Genomic DNA, 20,103 nt, shown 5'->3' on the forward strand with positions numbered 1-20,103 from the left:
TTATTGACCTTTAAACAGGAGGCTGAAGAGTTTCTGTCGACATAGGTCTTGCAGAATTGGAGCTGTCATACCAGAATGGGCAGAACTTAGTGGAGGAGTCACTCTGCAGAGATAAGACAGAATGAGGATCAGATCTTTTTGGTGGCAGAAAAACAAAGAACCCACTTGCTCTCTGTGGCTTGTGTTTTTTGTAGGGTTTTTTTTTCTTCCCCGTGGTTCATTTTTTCCAATGCTTGCTACTATAAAGACAGCATGAAAAATGACTTGGTAAATACTGTGTGTTATTTTAGTAGCTGGTCTTCAGCTGAGACCTGCCCAGGCCCTGCCAGTGCTGGCATTCACAGTCTGAGAGGTTTTCTGTCTGGGTATGGACTACTTTTTCCCTTCACCTCCTCTCTGCCCCTCCAGGTAGTCTCATATTTCCTTTCCTTCCAAGTGCTCAGTGTTTGCAGTTTCTGTTTTGATAGGGTTGGATAAGACCTTAAATCTCTTCTGTTTTTTTTTTTTTTTTTTTTTTTTTTTTTTTTAAGTCTAGATGCTTGCTTGGTGCCAAATTGGATTTTAGGAAATCTTTAGCCTTTCTAGGACTTCTGTCCCCGTCAAGGCAGAAGCAGACTTGGGTTTTCCCAGGCATAGTTGCCTGTTCTGTGTCTCCAGTAGCCCTCAGAGCAGGAGGATCCACCTGGGAATTGCTTGTCTGCTGTATGAAAAGGGCTTTTTGTGGTGTTTTGGGTCTCTGGGGAGAACCACCCCGAGCCAAGAAGCAGCTGTGTTTGTGGAGCCCTTGCCCTGCCCCGAGCTCCCCAGCAGGAGCAGCTGCTTGTTGTCATTTCTGGAGATCATTTTAGGTGTGGGGTGTTCGAGGTGAAGCGAACGCCCAGCCCGGTGACAGCGACCAGCCTTTGTGCAGCCTGCAGACGCCGTATCCTCTGCAGATGCTGTTCTCTGGGGTGTGTATTTAGGCCACTGCTTCCAAGGAGAGATTTTTTCGAGCCTGGTAACAGACCTTTGGATCCTCTGCCGTTTCCTGCCTGCAGCTCCCGAGAGCGGCCTGTTGGCAGCTCTCCCGCATGCGGGGATCTGGGATGGGTGTGGGGATCCTCTGCAGAGCAGTGCAGCGTTTTCTGCCCGGGGTTCACCGGCACAGCATTCCTGCTGCTCCCTGGCCGGGGTTATCTGAGGACCTGGAGGCTGCACTGCATAGGAAGCTCTGCAGTGGGACACAGGGATGATAAACAGCCAGATGGATCCTGGAGTGTGCCTGCACAGGAATACTTGCGTTGTAAACACGCCGCTCCTGCCGTGACACAAGCCAGATTTGCTTGCCTTATATGCTGCTCCTGGGAAAGATGGATTTGTTTTTCAGCAGTGGAAGGGGAATGTGATGGCAGCATTTGCTTGCTCAGGCTCGGTCTCATGTTCTCTGAATTGTTCTGTGCAGTGGCCTCTTTACACAGATAAAATGCTGGTTGTGCTTTCAGTCCTAGAAGGCATCTGCAGTGCCCTGCTTTGAGGTCCTCTGAGGCTGATGGGTAATGATGCTCAAGTGAATCTGGGGAGTAAGTGACCCAAAAAAAGGAGGTGGGAGGGAAATCTGCCTGCCTGCAGCAGAATCTCTGCCTGTTGACCAGATTCAGGAGGTATCAGCCGAGTTCTCTGTAGCCCAACAACTTCAAAGCTTCTCCCTGTAATTTTCAGTTTCCAGGGCATCATTGGTGAGTGATGGAAACTTTCTCATGGCTGGTTGTTTAGGAAAACAGGGAGTTCCTCCTTTAAAAAGAGGTGGGAAGGTCTCCCAGCTCTTTCTGCCTTTTTCACTTTGCTTTTGGGTCCTGAGTGGAAGCAGGGGCTGGTGAACCAGCCTGGGAGTGATTTTTCTTGTTGAGGTGGCAGAAGTGGCTGCTGTGAGCTGCTTCTAGCTGTCCCTACCAAGAATCTGTCTGCTTTCCCAACAGATCCTTGCAGAACCAGCCTGGTCTGCTCCCAGCAATGCCAACACACCTGATGGGAGCCCAGGCAGTGAAGTGGGGTGGGTGGCAGGAATGGCAACATGAGATGCTGTTGCTTGCTACAGAGTTCAGCAGCTGTGTAGCTGTGCTGAGCAATAAATCTTTGGATATCTAGTGTTTGTGATTGCTTTCCTGCACCTAGCTCCAATATAGGGTGCTTGGGCATCTGAGCCATCCAAATGATGCAGAAATTATCAGCTTTAGGTAGAGAGAGTCTGCTCTCACAGAAGGAGCCATGGAGATAGGTAGAAATGGAAATGCAAACAGCAGCACCATTTGTGTTTGTCTCTGTTCCTTCTTGTTATAACAGGAACTTTCTGGTCTGCTGGAAAGATTTGGATGCTGACCCCAGGTGCATAAACAAACCTGGGGTGTTGCAGGGTGTGTTAGACTGTGGCAATCAGGGGCTGTGTCTAACAACTTTTGACTTAAAAAGAGGGTGATGCACAGAGAACTTGGGCACCGTTTTTTTGGAGAGGAAAAGAGGTGGTGGCTGCAGACTTTGGGTAAGGAGCTCTTAAAGAAAGTGCAAGAGCTGGAGCACACGTTCCTGTGCTAAAGGTGACCAATGCAAACTATGCCGTCAGTCTGGAAAGAAGCAGTGTCACTGAGCACATAAATCTTGGATTATAGACATTCCCTGTCGCTGGAGACACCAGTGCAACCTGCAGAGTAATATCCTAAAGAGCTAAGTCATTCCTGAGTAAAACTGGCTGCTTCACATTCTGGTATCCAGGAGCCTCAATCCTAAATGCCGATATTGTCCCAAGAAAGCCTCGTTCCCTTGGCACCAGCCTGTTTCAACCGATTTTTTCTTTCCCCAGCTGCCCAACATGTTTGGTGACCTTCGTTCCACGTTCATTGCTCTGATGATTGGCTCCTATGCTTCCTCTGCTGTGACTTTTCCAGGAATCAAGGTGAGGCCATGGGATCAAGACTCGTGACTGGGGGTGGTGTGCTGGCGTCTTGCACCATTTAGCAATAATGTGGCAAGAAAGAGGGACTGTTTGCTAAAGCACTTTTTTAGAGATGTGCATTTGCAAGATTCAGTTCCTGTCTGTATTAAAGGCTTCCCAAGTGACTGCCTCGAGAATGCAGCAAATAGGAAAATTTAAAAAGTGCTAAGTTGAAGTAACAAATTTTTTCAAAAAGATCTTAAATTTTTCAATCTCCAAGCCATGTATATGTATTTTTTTTTAATCCACATATGTACACTTAACCTCTGTGATTGTCACCAATGGTTGGCTTTGAAGATAATTTATTGCTAGCAAATGGCACTGAGGGGACAAGAGACAGTCACCTGAGCTGCCTGGATAGATCACTACTGGTTCTGAACCAGAGATGTTTGATTGCAGGGTTAGCATAAGGGGAATATATAAAGGTAAACCAATCTCAGGTGTGCAGGGAAGTTCCTGATGGCTTTCCAAGAAGAAGGTTCTTGTCACAAAACTGTTTTTTTTTTTTTTTGTTACCACCTGAGTTTAACCCATTTTAAATGTAGTATGTTCTTTCCCACCAGTTCCTCTAAGACCTCATTAAAAAAATATTGGAGGATCTTTCTACTCTTATAGCCAAAAACATGTTCCCTTGTGATTTCCAGGTTATATACGACTTTGGGGTCTCCTTCATCCTTATTCTGCTTGTCTGGGCAAGCTGTGCAGGACTTGTTTTCCTCAACTGTTTCTTCAACTGGCCCCTGGAGCCTTTCCCAGGACCAGAAGACATGGACTATTCGTAAGTTCCCTCTATCCTGGCCTTGAGGGCTAATCCTGTTCTTAAATCTCTAGAAAGTGCTGGCACAAAGAACTTGGAGGAGAGGACAGGGAACTCCCTTGCATGTTGTTTATTGCTGCCACCTCTTAGGCTGAGGATTTATGTCTGCCATTACCATTATGTCTTTATTGGTGGAAAGTGGAACTTTCCAAAGCGTAGGAATTATGGAAAAATAATCTGTCCATAGTCATAAGCATTCCTACATTGACCTGTGCCAAATTGGCCTGGGGAAAGTATCTCTATGTGCTCTGGATCCAAAGCATGTGTGGGTTTGTAGATGGAAACTAGTGCCTTAAATCCACAAACAGCCTTTCTGACTCTTGCAACTTTGCCGCCTCAGGTTCCTCACCCTGTGTTGCAGCTCTCATGCCCTTTGCTACCCAACAGGGTGAAAATAAAGTTCAGCTGGCTGGGATTTGACCACAAGATCACTGGGAAGCAGTTTTACAAGCAAGTGACGACTGTGGGGCGCCGTCTCAGCGTGGGGAGCTCCATGAAGGGCCCCAAGGAGCCGGCAGCCTTGCAAGAGAACAACAAGCTCTGCCTGTCTACGGTGGACCTGGAAGTGAAGTGCCAGCCTGACAGTGCAGGTGTGGTTCCCTGAGTGCCCCAGGGATGCTTGTGCTGGCACAAGCCCATTGGCCTCTCTGCTCTGCTCCAGACCTGTTTGTAAGAGTGATACGTGATCCAGGTGTTGCCAGGGCCATGTGCCAGCCACCGTGATGGAAACACGAGTTCAGTTATATAAGGAATCCTGTCCTGGTATCCCTGCCTAAAGACAACATATGGAGTAGCCAGTGGTGGGGACACCACCATGGCAATGGGTGTGGCTGCAGGAGGACAGGGCAGTTGGTCACTGCTGTCTCTTAGGTGGACTGTTGCCATCATAGAATGGTATGACTTTCAGGGAACCTTAAAGATCATTTAATTCCATCCCCCTGCCCTGGGCAGGAGCATCTCCTACTAGCTCAGGTTGCTCAAAGTCCTGTCCAACCTGGCCTTGATGGTGAAAGCAAATGGTTTGAAGTTTCCTTTTGTTCCAATCCACCGAATCAGCCAAGTCTTCTTTCCTGCTCCCTTGCCCCAGTTACTGGTACTCAGACTCCAAGCATCCACAGCTCTTCATTATGGAAGTTTGTAAGGTGCCAGGTAGTTAACTGTGAACTTCTTGGAGCTGCCACTGGCACACAGTGTTGGAATGACTATTGAGGACTTGCTAGGCCAGAGGTGGAAGCCTCTTCTGAAATGGTAAATGTTTACCGAGGTATATTGCTTTCTTCAGACTCTGTTATTCCTTCTGCAGCTTCTCCCTCCTTCATGAAGAGTGTCTTCAGCCCCATCTTGTTGCTCAGCCTTATCACCATGTGTGTCACTCAGCTGCGGCTCATCTTCTACATGGGAGCCATGAACACCATCCTCGAGTTTCTGTCTGGAGACCCAAGTCAAGGTAGGGGGATCTCTGAAGACCTTTCTTTATCTGCTTCCTTGGAACTGGTTGCTGCCCAGGCTTGGTGCTTACAAGAGGCCAGTGAACCTGATTACTCAGCAGATACACCGTGTGTGGTGTCCGAGTGCACTGGCAGCTGCTGGGAGGGTCCAGCCGAGGGCTGGAACCAGCCCAGGACAGAGGGGCAGCGAGGCAGACACTTGAATGTCAACCTAATTTTAGCCCTGTGTCTGTCAAATACTGCTCCATGTTATTTCCCCGGGTAGGTTGTTGAAAGCAGCCTCTCAGGGTGGACTGTGATAATTTTTATTTTCACTGGAAAACCAATTTCATCAGGTATTTGCTCTCCTTACCCTAAGCAAGCACAGAGTGCAGAGCAGCTGACTCTCATGACTAATGGTTGGACTCGGTGGCTCAGCCCAGCAGCTGGGGGTGGGAGAAGTGAAGTCAGAGCTGTTTTGTGCAGCTTGGTGTGTGCTGGGGAGGCTCGGGGTGCTCCCTGCACTGGACTCGTCTGTATTTATAGTTCTGATGCAGCACATGGAGCAAACAGGAAAGAGTACATTAGTTTACTGTTGTTCAAAAGACCCAGGGTTGCAAAACAAGACTTAAGACTTTTTTTTTTTTTTTCCTAAAGTTGTTTTTGTCCTTTGTAGTAAGATCCAGTTTGAACTTGTTAAATCTGGATTGCATGGAGCTGATAAATCAAGAGGCACTCCTCTGAAAACAGGAGTGAGCTTTGGGGGAGGGAAGGAAACTCAGGAAACTCCAAGTGCCCTGGCATTCCCTGAATTGCTTTGTTTCTTGAGCCTCTGACAGCCTGCAGCATTCAGCTCTTTATCTCCTGGCTCGGGAGCCAATTTAGACATTAAACAGTAAACAGGACAAACTTCACACTGCCTACCTTTCCCAAAGGTGCTTAGTTTTCTGCTTACCTTGTAACTCTGACACTGGGGGTTTTTTTAATTATTTTTATTTATTTATTTTTACCCTGGCTTGCTCCAGTTATTTCTCTTTCATTTTTTTTTTCCTCTCCTCCCCTCCTTGGAATTTTAGAATTAATACTAACTGTATAAGCTGCCAATTCTGTTTAGATCAAACTCTGTGCTAGAACAGGGGTTGTGCCCCTTGAGTATATTGCATTTTTTCTGTGCCACCTTTAAGATTTCTTCCCTTTTTTTTTTTTCCCCCCTCCTCCCCCTGAATTAGCCCGGGCTCAATGCAGTGCAGTCGCTGTCTTGGTGTTTCCATGGCATCAGCAAAACAGTGGTATTGTCTACTCACAGCAGTGTCAGGCTGCAAGAGCACTTCCAAGGCGCGTGCAGCTCCCTAGAAATGTAATCTGTGTGGATCAGGAGAGGATGGGATGATCTCCCTGGTCCTTCTCACATTTATTTACTTGAGCGTGATTTGCTGAGAGAGCTCCCTCCACCTGCAGCTGCCCTCGGGAGCACTGAGCAAGGGAAGGAGGGAGTTGAGTCAAATCCTGCAAGTCAAAGAAAACTTCAGCATTCCTGGGAGCAGAACAGGAGAGAAGGATGTGGGGGAAATCATGCAGATAGGTAGCAATGCCTTTTAAGTTGCAGCGAGGCACAGTTCTGAAAAACTGTGAAAGTTCTTCCTGTGCAGATTATGGTGACTTAGACCTGTCATGACACCTATAAGTGGAGAGAGCAGTCAGCCTGTGGCTGCTTAGCTTCTGAAAACCCTCAGAAGGTGAGGAAGAAGCTGAGGGTTCAGTAGCTCTGTAAATGACTGCGTAATTGTGTTGTGGGAAGGCAGGAGAGAGTAGACCTGTTGTGTCTTGAAATCTGGCTGCGCTTTTCATAAATTGTCACCTCGGTTTCAAGTGTGGTGATACTGGGAGACCTTGGTTAGAATCAGGGCTGGAAAAACTCAGCTGTATGAGGGGATTGCTTAGGATAGTTTTGAGGACAAGATGTGTAGAACATTAGATGTTAAGGATTGTACCCTTGTGTGCTCCCTTTGCCGGGATAGAAGCTCTATCCAGCCTTCCACTTCTGCCATGTCTACTTGTGGTGGTATTTGATAGGTATAGTTCTGGCTTTTTCTCCTCAGGAAAGAATGTTCTTTTAAGATGATCGATAAGTTGAGGAGGCCCTGTTTTGTAGTAGCTACTGTCTTTCATTCTCTTCTCTTGCTGACCCCATAAATTTAATTCCCTAATTCAAATTGGCCTTTGCACTTGCTGTTTGGAGCCCAAGATTAAGTGTTCAGAGGAGCAAGAAGAGGCAAAACATGACAGAGTGGCTTGCTTCTTACCTTCTGTTAAAAAATAACCAGACAACAGTAAACCAGCTCCTGGAGTGTTCACAGAGGGTGATGCCACCCGTTTGTCTTGGCTGCAGCAGTTGCTATAATGAGAGGGGATGTGGGGTCACTTCAGGGTTTGCCTTTGTGGGAGTAACAGGGGTTAGTTTGGAGACTGGAGTTGGAAATTCCTCTTGATTCCTTTGCCAGCAACCAGAGCCAGGAAAGTATCATCAGGTGCCCTGCTGAGGTTTGCTACAACTGGATAGGAAAGAAAGGCTTGTTGGAAACTTGTCTCCATTACTAAGTTGATTTGGATGTAAATCCTGGCTGTACTGCTTTGGCCAGACCTAGAAATGCTTTGGGAGGGACAAACTAAAATTTAGTTTAGTTGTTTTGCTTACAGTGCTGTTACTTGTGCTCTGTGCTGAGAGGGGCAGTTTCAGAACTACATCCTTATTTCAGAGCTGTGGCACACCATGACTCACCAGCCCTTCTGTGCAATGCCTAAATCATCACATGGGCTGCTGAGAGGAAGTGGAAAAAGCATTGCAGGGTGGGGGAACTGCTCAGTAACAGGAGGGGACAGTTCTTCTAAGTCTGCTGGCATCAGCTTTCCCTTGGCAAACAATGGAGACACTTCTCTTGTCTTTAGCGTGTGGGAAATTTCATCAGTTTGAGTTTTTCATGATTGCTCTCAAATGCTGTGGTTTTTTTGCTGCTAATATCCCCTCCTCCTCCCTCCATACTTGTCCATTCAGCACAAAATGGGTTAGTCCTCACCTTCCCAGCCTGATTGTCCTTGCTGGAGCTTCCCAGCTGGAGGGGATGTAACTGCAGCTCCCAGCAAGGCAGGAGAGGAGATGACTAAGGCAGGTCTGGCTGTGCAACACATACAGCTTGTGAGAACTTTTCCTGTCTGTCCTAGCCAGAATAAATCTCCCTGGCACTAAGAAGTTGCTGTGTCCCACTTTTGAAGCCCTACCTGCTGTTGAGCTGCTGCTGCTGCTCAGGGAATACTAGTGCAGGATCAGAAAGGCTGAAGGAAATGTGCCCAGTATGTCAGCTCTCTGGGAGGCCAACTGATGGAGTGGGGCTTTGGTGTCCCAGCTCCTTGAGCTCTGCCTGTCAGCCTGTGAGTCCAGGGGGTCTGGGTTCTTCAACAGAGAGGTGATCAATGGAGAAGAGCAGGACTTTTTTGTTCTTTTTTTTTTTCCCTATTGCTGCTACGGTATCGCTTGGACTAATAATTACTTTTAATTTTGTTTTTTCCCTGCAGTGGCTCTCTACACTTCCATTTTTGGGGTATTGCAACTACTGTGCTTGCTGACAGCGCCTGTGATTGGGTGCATCATGGATTGGAGAATGAAAGAATGTGATGATGGCTCAGAAGAGAATGAGGAGAGCAGCGCTGAGCAGTGCGTAGTGTGCGCCACACGGGACATGCAGCCACGTAGCAGGCCCCCCCCTGCTCTGCATTATGTGTTTTGTGATGAAAGACTGAAAAGAATATTGGCTCTTCAGTATAGAAAAGAAAGCCTGAAGGAAGACTTGATAATTGCAGAGGAAAGGAGCAAACTATCTTCCGTGTCTACTAAGATCAGTCAAGAAGAGCGAATTTAAATTGTAGCAGGAGAGGCTCAGACTTCCCTCCTAGCCTAAGAGTAATAGTAACAGCACTGAAATAAGTACCCAGATGTTCCTCAGCTTCTACTGATGGAGATCCCAGCCACCTCCATAGGCAGACCTCTAGCCAAGCTGGTTTAGATAGAGTTGATGTGATATGTGGAGGAATCTTGCTGTGAGTTCCAGTTGCTGCTGAAAGTGCTTTTGTAACACAGGTTTTGCTGTCCTTCCAGAAGTGACAAGAAAAAGAAAAAGCGTGATCGTCAGATCCAGAAAATCACCAATGCCACCAATGCCTTTGTATTCACGAATTTCCTGCTGGTTGGATTTGGAATCACCTGTCTTATTCCTAACCTACCGTTGCAGGTGAATGGGTGGAATGGATGGGGGTGCTGGAGGGGCTGGCAGAGTGGGGCCGGGCAAAAAAACGGGCAGGACAGTGCCAGGAGAACGTGCTAGTGGCAGGAGGGCTTTCTGGCACTGCTGGGAAACTTCTGTACTGCTTGGGAAGCCCAGGAGTTGAAACAAATAGTACCATGCAGTTTACATACCCTTGAGAGAACCAAAAGAAGCAGCTCTAGTTAAAATGTCAGATTTGATCCAGAATTTATTCACACTTAGAAGCTTCTGCAGCTGAGCTGTGTAACAACAAATACTTTCCTACCAAGATCCTCTTCAGCAGTGCCTGTGTGTTTAACCTGGGCTTGATTTAAGCTGCTGACAGTTGGAAAATTTGCTGCAAGAAGCACAGCACAGGGTTATATACAGCAGGTTATTTCTGCGTCAAATGCTGTGCCCAATGGTACATGTGGGATTGTAAACCTGTTAAAATATTTATTTTGTGGCACCACCTATTTTTGGCAGAGGAGTTTAGTGATTTTATGCTATACTTAAGCGTGCCTTGATGATATAGGCAAACAGATGTAATTTGCTCCTACTCGCGTGTTGTCCGCAATAACTCGTGGAAAATTAACTAAATTGGTCGCCATGAAAAACCACTTGTGATCCTGGTCACAGGTTGCTGGGGACACATCCTTGCAGCAGTGCCATCTGCAAATGAGAGAGGTCTTGTGTGTGGTTAACCTCAGGGGCCTCTGCAAAGAAAGGAAAAGCAGTGCCTTGAGACAAAGTACAGATTTCTTCCCTTGTGGTGATATTTTGGGTTTTGGTTCTGGGTTATCCAATCCCACCTTTGTACTAGAAAGAACAGCTTTTAGGAGTGGTTGTGTGTTGGGGTCTGGCACGCCTGGGTGGTATCTCGAATGTGATGTTTTTTTCTGCTTCTCTTTTCAGATTCTTTCCTTCATTTTGCACACAATTGTGAGAGGATTCATCCACTCAGCTGTGGGAGGCCTTTATGCTGCTGTGTAAGTCTCTGGTTACCTATAAAATGTGGCTGGCCAGATAAACTGTTTTGGGATGATAGGCTGTCCAGGTGAGAGGGAGATCAGGAAGTCTTCGTGGTCAGAGGGGAAAAATGATGCAACTTGTTTCCACAGTCACCACTAGACATGACAGTAACTAGACTGAAGTCCCAGCTGGTGCCTTCCTTGTTTAGCAACAGCCAGTCCCTTTGGCATAGCTACTGCAGTGAGACAGGCACAGCTCTGTGTGGGCCTCAGGTGAGACTATGGTATTGACACTAAGGTTATATAGTAAAAACTCAAGGCTGTTTTTGTCTTACAACGAGCAGATACGTGCATGTGCCTGGGTAAAACATTAACCTAACTGAAAACATCGCTGCTGCTCTGCTCTGAAGTTACACTGGTAAAGCATTGCTCAAGATAGCATTAGTGATGCCTCCTCCCTTTCCCAGGACAGATCATCCGTCCTGTTTCCACCTTATCAAAACTATCGATAGCTGAGTCTAAATACTCTCTTCCTTGTTAAGCAATGTGTTTGGTTTTGAAAACAGATCTGCCCCTCTGTCCTGAGCTGTTGGGACAGAGGAACAGAAAGGAGATGTTCTCTTTCACGGAATCACAGAATCGTTGAGGTGGGAAGGGACCTCTTGAGACTAGTTCATCTCTCATGCTTGAGCAAAGTCAGCTAGAGCAGGTTGCCCAGGATTGCACCCGGTTGTGTTTTGAATCTCTATGGATGGAGACTCCACAACTCCACAGACTCCTTCTGTCAAAGGTTTTGGTCCCAGTGTCTGGGGAATCCAGACTAGAAAACCCATCTAAGACTCTGCTTCAAAAATGCATAAACTTTTGGTTTCCTGGCAGCTAGAAGTGAAAGATTTTGTCTTGGGCAAGGTAAATAAATGTATGTTGCTGTACATATCAGCTTGCTTGTAAACTAATCCTGTTTGGCCATTGCAACTGTCTGGAACTTCCTGGAGTGAGGTATTTTTGCTTTGAATGTTACTTATTTCAATATTTGAAGGTTTTGACCCGCTTCTTTCTTTCCTTCCAAGCTTAGTTTAACCTGACCCTTTTTAAACACTGCTCAGTCATGGAAAGAGAAAGATGGTTTCTGAAATTTGTTTTTCCATTAGTATTATCTGATATTCATCAATTCAGTCAACAGTGTTATTTAGTTTGACATAGGATCAGACTTGTCCTCTAAAAAGGAAAACACATACCTGCTGTGCAGGTTTCACTCACTTCCAAAGGGAGCAAATTGTTGTAACCAGATAAAAACAATTGCTCAGCCACAAATGGTGTCATCTGGATAAAGAGGCCCTGCTTTCAACTTGTAAATATCAACACTCTGCTCCCTGTGCAATAGGAACAGTAGTTGTATAAGCACTTCCACCTGCCTACAGTACAGCTGCAAAACAAAACAAGTTCTGGATTTTATATTAAAGTTTGAGAGCTTAGGATGAGAACAGTCTGGAGAGGAAGGCTCCAGCCTTGGCACCAGGGCCACCATCAGGTATAGCCAAATACCCTGTAAAAAGGTAGTTATACCTAAGTCCAGGAGAGAGAAGTCCTGCACATTATGCCTGTCTTGGGACCATGCTCTCAAGTTAGTCTCTATAAATTAGTCTCTGTTAGTTGACTGGGAGTGTAATCTGATCTGGGTTATGTGAACAGTCAAGGTGACATATTATAATGCTGTTGTTCTCTTTGTTGACAGATACCCCTCTACTCAGTTTGGCAGCTTGACAGGGTTGCAGTCGTTGATCAGTGCCCTCTTCGCCCTTCTGCAGCAGCCTCTCTTCATGGCACTGACAGGACCTTTGAAAGGAGACCCCCTCTGGGCAAGTTCTTCTTAAATTTCATGTGAAAGCTTGGGTGGTTAAGATGGTTTTTGGCTCATTTCTTGGAAAACAAAAGGACTCCTGTGCATGAACCAAGGTTAAAAAACAGCTGGACTTTTACCTGTCCCTTAATCTGCTGTTACCTTGGTGCTGTCCAGGAGACCCTTCTCTGTGTGAGTAATGACTCACTGAGAGGGAAAGCCATTAACCCTTATGCTGATTTATGGAAAGGGGGAAAGGGAATGCTTTCCACTAACAGTTTATTCAGTGAGTCAAAATCTGTCAGGTCAAAGTGAGTGACTGTGAGGAGACCTCAAAATACAATAGAAATTCTCTGACCCTTAAGAACTCTTAGCTCCATTTACCAGTAAATTTTGGATTGCTGATGCTAATGTCCAAAAAGCCAAATGGCTGTTGAGGGGTAGGGGTAATGTAGTGTCTTGCTGAGAGTCTGGGCAGCTCAATAAAATAATGACATGGGTGGAGAGTTCTGGTCTCTAGGCTACGTGTGCCCACGCCAGCAGCCTGTTGCTCTTCAATCAGCCAACTTGGTGTGAAAGAGCTGCAGCTTTTTCTGTGGAACGAGCCTCCCACAGCCATAATCCTGAGCAACAAACTCTTACAGTGTGTAGCTTGTACACATGGTGCTCTGGGCACAGGAGTGTAAATATAAAAACAGTGGAGGATGTTGCCAATACACTGAGCAGGGCGTGTCCTGGTTTGCCCACAGCTGAGTGACGTGGGCTGGGTTCTGACACTGCAGGATGCGTGACTGAGCTGTCGTCCTCCCTTGCCTGCCTAATTGTGGTTTGCTTTTTTTCCTGCAGGTGAATGTTGGCTTGCTTGCCATGAGCCTGCTGGGTTTCTGCCTTCCAATCTACCTGGTCTGCTACAGACGCAGGCTAGAGAGAGAAAAAAAGCAGAAGATGGAAGATGCCAAACTTTTCTTCAAAATCAATGGCACTCCCACTGAGGAAGCCTTTGTTTAAACTGGTGCTTCACATACAACCTCCCCTGTACAGGTTCCTACCACATCCGTGGGTTCTACCTGTGGTGTAAGCCAGGATTTTCCTCCCCTGGCTCTGCCAGTCTTTGCTCACCACTGGAGTGAGGGCCGGACATCATGACTGAGATTTCCTCAGATATATGGCAGGAGGAGACTTCCTACTCCTTACTCCAAAACACGGGACACTTTTTCTTTTTTTAAAGGCCACACAGATATTGTGTCTTAAATTATCCCCTGATCACGCTCTCCAGCAGCAGAGAGTTTGCATAGGAGATTGGGGAGAGAAGGATAGAGGGATGGGAGAAGAGGGAAGACAGACCATAGTTTGAGTTTGCAAATGTAACGCAGTGAAGTCTGTTTTCTCCCCCTCTTCCCCCAGCCTCGGCTGACAGTCTCAGATGCAAGCTGCACTCTCCTCCCTTCCTGAGGCTTCATAATGGTCTTTCTGCTTGATGTGTAGCTGGACCCAGTGGTTTTACTGTCTATCCAGACATACCCTAGACTGTTTCTGAGGCAGGGAAGGGGATTTTATTCCTATGTGTATGAGCACAGCTTCACTGTGTTGCTAAGTGTTGGCTGCTAGCACTGACAGCTCCCAAACCTTTTATTACTGCAAACGACACAGACTGTGAGCAATGGATCTGCCTTCCATAAAGAAATGAAGAGCCTATAGTGGACTGCTGGTCCTAGACCAAGCCTTCAGAGGCCTGGAATTCTTCCTCTTCCCGGTTCACAAACCACCTGTACGTGTTTTAAACTGTCTGCAGTCCTGGAACCCTTGAGATAGGAATTGGATCTTGTTTACAGATGAAGTGCTTTTGAGACTTGTTGCCTTTTGCCTCTTCTTCCCTTCGACATGACCCTGGGAGGGGAGCAGCAATGTGTATTTAGTAAAGTGGAGAAACTTCTTGAAGCTGAGTTCTGGGGCTCCAGATACCTTGGTGTTCACGTGTTGTGAGCTGGTGAAAATAATCAAGAATGCAGAACACTCCTTTGTGTCTGGTAACTGGATCCTGTGGACAGGGCAGGGTGATGTGGTGATGTAAGTTTTCCTTTAGCCATAGCTTATTTACATTGCTCTGACAATAGTCACCAGGTTAGTGTGACTGACCAAAATGCTGCCAGTTTGGCTGTACTAGGAGCCTTTTTGATGCTCTGTCTGGACAGAGCACGTGGTGATTGATTGTATGGTGAAGCTGACTGTCAGAGCAATATGCATGGGTAAAGGTGCCCCAGGCCTGTTCACTAGGGAGGGAATACAAAGGGAATTTTTAACCTGCTTATTTTTATAGAGGTCTTGTCTAAAGCAGACTTTTCTGCCCTTAACCCTCTTGCTGAGGTCAGTAGCTCAGGCCCTGTAGCCTTGTGACTTGTGTTAACACTGTTGGACCTGCTCGGAGCAGGACTGTGCAGGGGTGAGGATGAGCATCCCCAGCAGGCACATTGAGCTGAGCTGGTGGCTGCAGAAAGGCTGGGGCAGAAACAAAACAATTATGAGCGGTAGTGGATCAAGGGTTGGACTTGATGATCTCGGAGGTCCCTTCCAACCCAGGTGATTCTATGATTCTATGAAGATGTGGTAGTGTTTTACTGCAAAGCCTGGCAGGGGGTAAGTCATTCAACTTCTCTGTCTGGTTGGAAAAGTACAAGACTCAATCGCTTTTGGCGCTAAGCAGAGGATTAGAAACAACACCACGCTCAGACCTTCCTGAGAGAAATTACCTGGAAACCGGGTGTTAACTCCTTCTCTGACAGTTCTAAGCCTGCAGATGCTCAGCCCAGCCAGGGCTTCACCTTTCCTAAAGAGCAAGCGTGCCCAGAGCCTGGGCAGGACGGCTGGAGCCCTTTGCCAGCGCAGGATGACGCGGCAGCTCCGTGGGACGGCAGCGCCCTCTCGAGTCACTGCTCCCGCGAGCAGTTCCGATGCTGCTCCACGGTACCTTTCAGTCTTCAGCCGCTCGTTTCGAAAGGACTCGCCACTTGAGCATTTGACACATTTGTGAATTTTTTTTTTTTCTTAATGTGTTGCCTTTATTAAATGTGTTTGTTCCAAGACAGCCTTATTGCCTGCTGTCAACACTTTACTCTTCTGGAACTTTTTGTCTTTTGGTGTTGATTCAGTGACCTTCCCAGCTTTTCTTTCTTTTGTGTCCAGCAATAATTAAGGAGGCAGAGTTTTGGTTAATTTTCCTGTTCACCTGGTGTACCTGTTCAGAGACCCACCTGCCTAGGTTTCCAGAGGGCTTTCTGCAGGTTTCTGCATTTAATATTACAATACTCCTAAATATTTTGAGAAGAGTCCTACTCTTGCTTCAAGGTATTTGTGACACGAGAATGACAGATTAAGTACCTTTTTTTAGGAATAGCTCAGACAGGTGAGTGTCTGAGCCACCATCCACAGTCTCAGTGTCCTAAAGCAGAGAAGCTGCTGGAGGGTGTCAGTGTGCTAACTCAGCATTACTTCCACCTCTGTTTCAAAACATTGAATGTGATTGCTTCCACTCTTATGTCACTTGAATTCCTGTTATAAATGTCTCTGCAAAATAGTGGAATATAGAGTGGCATATTTTCATGAAGTCACAGTGGAGTTGCTGCTGCCTTTTAGTTTAGCTGCACATACTTCAAAAAACACCCCTTTATTTCTGCCATCTACCTCCCTACTGCAGTTCCCGGTCCCTGCCCTTTATTAGGAATACCTTCAAATCCAGTTTCATTTGAAAAAATGGTGGATATGTGACTTTTAGTGTCTCTGCTGATGTGGCATGGTGTTTAGAAGCTGCTGGTCAGCTGTGAGGAGCAGAGCTCATGCCTTGGAGTTGCAGTCCTGGTGGGTACACAGGGAAGTTTTAGCTATTCAAAGTTGAACAGACAAGTGGTGTCACCTTCTCAGGCCATGCAACAAACTGTGGGAGTCATTGCTACAGAATGTAGTGGGGAACAGAAGTATAAATTTTATTTTTTTTTTTTTTTAAAGGGGCTGGTTAAACAATGCTCTGCATCCACTAACTCAGGGAGATTTTAAGTTGCTGTAAATAAGAAAGTTGTGCCAAGGAAAGATTATTGTTCTTTCTACATATTCTGTCTTTTAAGAATTGGTCACAGATGAAGAAAACATGCTGGGCTAAGGTAAAACACTGGTCTGACACTAGTGGGGTTTAATTTATTCTGACAGTTGTGAACCAAACTAATTTTAAAGCAGTCTCAAATATATCTGCATGCAAGATGTGCAAATACTCTACTGATTGTGGCGTAACTGCTTCAGTCCTGCACCTCCTGCAGCAATGGGCTCTTGGAGGACAATATTCTGCCTCCAGCCTCTTTAAATGTTGTCATGCACAGTGCAGAAACAAACACTGTCAGGGTGGTCCTGTCACGTGGTGGATCAGGGTCAGTTTGCCTCGTTTTTTGAGGCTCAGGGAAATGTAATTGTGGATTATGTATGTTTGGAGTGGAAAACAGCATTGCTGCCTTCTAGCTGAGAGATAAAGGATCAAGAAAATTCCTGGTGCACTCCCTGTGTGCATGAGCCACCTTGTGGGAAAAATAAATGGGCTACCAAGGGCTGGAGAGCCCCAGCAATTTGAATCAATAATGTGTTTACCTTTATAACTCAAGTATAGGTCAATGTGTTTAACTACATTCATAATTCCTAAATTATGAATCTGTAGGTCTTGGGGTTTTTTTATGCCCCTTGTACCCCCCCTAACCCTCATTCACATGAGAAGTGCAAGGAGGGTGGTCGTGGGAAAGACCTCCATGGAAGCATCCCCAGTGGAATGTAATGAAGCAGAAACCTCATCTGTGAGTACTTGCTGTTGGTAGGGGCCCTCAGAGTCAAGGGTGTTGCTGTGTAAAGGTGATTGCACCTTCTGAAAACGCTGCTCCTGACCTCTACAGACTCACATGCATGTAATGTGCATCCATGCTAAAAAAATACATATAAAAAATTAAATTCACAGAGTGGGGAATGGAGGATGACAGCTTTTTGCTTTCACTAATCTGTCAGTGCCTAAGCCCTGTTGACAGAGTCTTTATAGCACTAATGCAATGACACTGTGTCAAAAGCAGCAGAGAAAATCTGTGCTGTTCTGCTTTAATAGGACACTTTACACTATGACAGTAACTGCATAAAGCTATATCTGGATCCTTGAGATGAAACTGGACACAGATGTATGCAAAAAAAAAAAAGAGCAAATCTTGCTGAGGCTCCAACTTAACTGCAATGCTGCTACAGCAACTAAAATGTTCAACTCCCACAGCAAAGCCTGGTCTTTTCATGCTCCATCTACAAAGGAAAATTGCAGGATAATGAGATTGTAACTAAGTCAGTAAATCACTAAAATGTTTTCTAGTAGGAGATTTCCCTCCTGACATGCTGATGAATTTGGAAAATATGCTACAAAATTTGAAGCAGATAGCGTAGGGTAAAAAAGAAATCTTAAAACTACAAATTTTGTTACTTTTTTTCCCCCCTTTTGAGTCTTTTCTGCATCTGCAGAGCTTTTGGTATTCCCTGTGCCCCAATTTAGAACTGCAATGTACTTCTTTTGTAGATAATGGAAATGAGCATTACAGTAGGATTCCTGATGGGAAGGGACTGGTTTTGGTGGTTGTTTTTTTTTTCTTTTTTTTTTTTTAATTTAAAAAAAAGCCACTTCTGATTTATAATTCACAATGTTATCTTCTCTGGAGTAGCTGAAACAATGATGTGTTATGTAGCTGCATTCTTACATGTTAATTATAAACCCCCGCAGCTCCTTGTTTTTCTGCCTGTGCTGCCAGCCTGTCTCTGTGCAATCTGTTTTTATCAGGTGTCCTCTACTCCACGTTGTCACCCTACTGCTGCCTGTCACTTCCTTGTGCCTGACCCTCTGTCACTCACTTTTTATTCTGGAGACAATCCCTTCTTTCAGAAAACCCCCTCTTTAACCCAAGAGCATTACCTCTCCCACCTTTTGCTGTCCACAGAATTTTTTGTGGTGTTTGTCAAAGTTGAATTGTAAGCTCCTCGGGGCAGGCCTGTGTCATCTTCTCTGTGTTTGTAAGGTGATGTGCACTCTTGCAGTACTATCTCAAAATAAAGTGATATTAAGTTAATCATTAGTTTTCCTTCCGAGGCTGAACATAATAAAAGCATTGCTTGCTTCCTAATGAGACTATGGAAGCGTGAATGCTTTACAGGGTGTCACCTGCCAAAGGGCAGGACACAGATTAAATGTTTCCTTGAATTTTTCTTCTCTAGGTTAGGAGCTAATAGCTAATGCCAATTAAGCTCTACCGGAGAATTAAAATTTAATCTCTGGAAAAAGTCCCCAAAGCGTAGAGGGCAGGTTGAGAATGAGATCAAGCTCAGTTATGCAGGACAAATTAGTGTCAGCTAATGAAAGATGAACAACTGACCTTAGGTGGAAATGGAGGTGTCAGCAGGAAAGCTGCACATCTCAGTTATCCCCTCTTGAGCTTGGTGATGCTAAATCTATGGTGGTTTACTTTCCCAATCCAATAATGACAATCCTTGCTCTGTGATTCCAGTGACAAAAGTGGTTAAGATTAGCACTCCTTAGTGTTTTTTACTGAGTACAGGTCACAGAAAAGGGGTTTTGCTATCGCCTTCTAATAATTATCTGGGGTTCCTCTTGATGCCAAGTACAGCCTGGGTGACTGCAGCTCAGCAGTAATATTGAAAACTAAAGACTTGAAAATGCGATAAATCATGACCTGGTGACAAGGTGGAGCCCATTACCTGAGGACACTCACCCTGTCTGACTGTAGCACTGACTTATCCCCTGGATATTTGCATTAATACCCTGATCACTAGTCATTCCCTTTCCTCACCCTCCCAAAAGAGGGGGGTCAGGAGCTGGCAAGAGGACTGGAACACCTCCCCTGGAAAGACAGGCTGAGAAATTTGGGGCTGTTCAGCCTGGAGAAGAGAAGGTTTTGTGGAGACCTCAAAGCCCCTTCCAGTATCTGATGGGGTCTACAGGGAAGGCAGAGAGGGACTCTTCATCAGGAACTGGAGTGACAGGACAAAAAGTAATGGGTTCAAACTGAAAGGGGAAGTTTAGGTTAAATACATAGAAGAAATTCTTCCCTGTGAGGGTGGGGAGGCCCTGGCACAGGTTTCCCAGAGAAGCTGTGGCTGCCCCATCCCTGGAAGTGTCCAAGGCCAGGCTGGACAGGGCTTGGAGCAACCTGGGTTAGTGGGAGGTGTCCCTGCCCAGGGCACGGGGGGGTTGGAACTGAATGATCCTTAAGGTCCCTTCCAACCTCAACCATTCCATGGTATTATGATTGTAGAACCTCCCTAGTGGCAGGAGGGCTTCGTGGCACTGCCGGGAGGCTTATTGGGAACGCCGGCCTTAAGAGCTGAAACGATTAACACCGCGCAGTTTACATCTCTTGAGAGACAGACCCTAAAGACGCTGCTGTTATTAAAAACATCGGAGTTGATTCAGAAAAATCCGAGGGACTGCCAGCGGGCTCCGGCACTGCTGGGAGACCGCTGTACCGCTTTGGGAACCCCAAAGTCTCGGAGAGCCGAAACAAACCGCACCGGTGCAGTATAGTTTTACACCTCTTGGGAGAACCCTTAAAGGAGCCACTTCATAGCCCAAAAAACCCCCAAAAAAATCGGCGGGCCGCGCTCGCGCCGCGCTGAGGGGGGCGGTGGGCGGGGCCGCGCGGGCCCCTCCCCGCGCGCGGCGCGGAGGTGACGCAGCCGTTGCCGCAGAGACGAACCGCCCCGGCCCCCCCCGGCCCG

The 20,103-nt window shown here is 46.3% G+C and overlaps 1 protein-coding gene and 1 long non-coding RNA gene across 3 annotated transcripts in view; one reads left to right on the forward strand and one right to left on the reverse strand.

Moving 5' to 3' along the window:
• Window positions 1-15,435, forward strand: part of SLC43A2 (solute carrier family 43 member 2) — a 28,740-nt gene extending 13,305 nt beyond the window's left edge. Inside the window, exons 5-13 of the mRNA XM_017832595.1 lie at window positions 2,834-2,926; window positions 3,610-3,743; window positions 4,170-4,372; window positions 5,086-5,229; window positions 8,780-8,918; window positions 9,360-9,492; window positions 10,420-10,493; window positions 12,211-12,334; window positions 13,162-15,435. Coding sequence (XP_017688084.1) covers window positions 2,834-2,926; window positions 3,610-3,743; window positions 4,170-4,372; window positions 5,086-5,229; window positions 8,780-8,918; window positions 9,360-9,492; window positions 10,420-10,493; window positions 12,211-12,334; window positions 13,162-13,323 — 1,206 coding nt within the window. The 3' untranslated portion in view covers window positions 13,324-15,435. The remainder of the gene's footprint in view (window positions 1-2,833; window positions 2,927-3,609; window positions 3,744-4,169; window positions 4,373-5,085; window positions 5,230-8,779; window positions 8,919-9,359; window positions 9,493-10,419; window positions 10,494-12,210; window positions 12,335-13,161) is intronic.
• Window positions 15,436-17,511: 2,076 nt separating this feature from the next.
• Window positions 17,512-20,024, reverse strand: LOC108506012. Of its 2 annotated transcripts, none has more exons than XR_001877649.1 (4): window positions 19,756-20,024; window positions 18,741-18,860; window positions 18,284-18,407; window positions 17,512-17,625 (listed from the first exon to the last, which is right to left on the reverse strand). It is a non-coding gene; the product is annotated as an uncharacterized LOC108506012 (long non-coding RNA). The 2 variants fall into 2 exon arrangements; XR_001877650.1 differs by having other exon boundaries at window positions 19,617-20,024.
• Between the last annotated feature and the right edge of the window lie 79 nt (window positions 20,025-20,103).

Source organism: Lepidothrix coronata, unplaced genomic scaffold (genome assembly GCF_001604755.1).
Source record: "Lepidothrix coronata isolate B3197 unplaced genomic scaffold, Lepidothrix_coronata-1.0 Scaffold203, whole genome shotgun sequence".
NCBI lineage: Eukaryota > Metazoa > Chordata > Aves > Passeriformes > Pipridae > Lepidothrix > Lepidothrix coronata.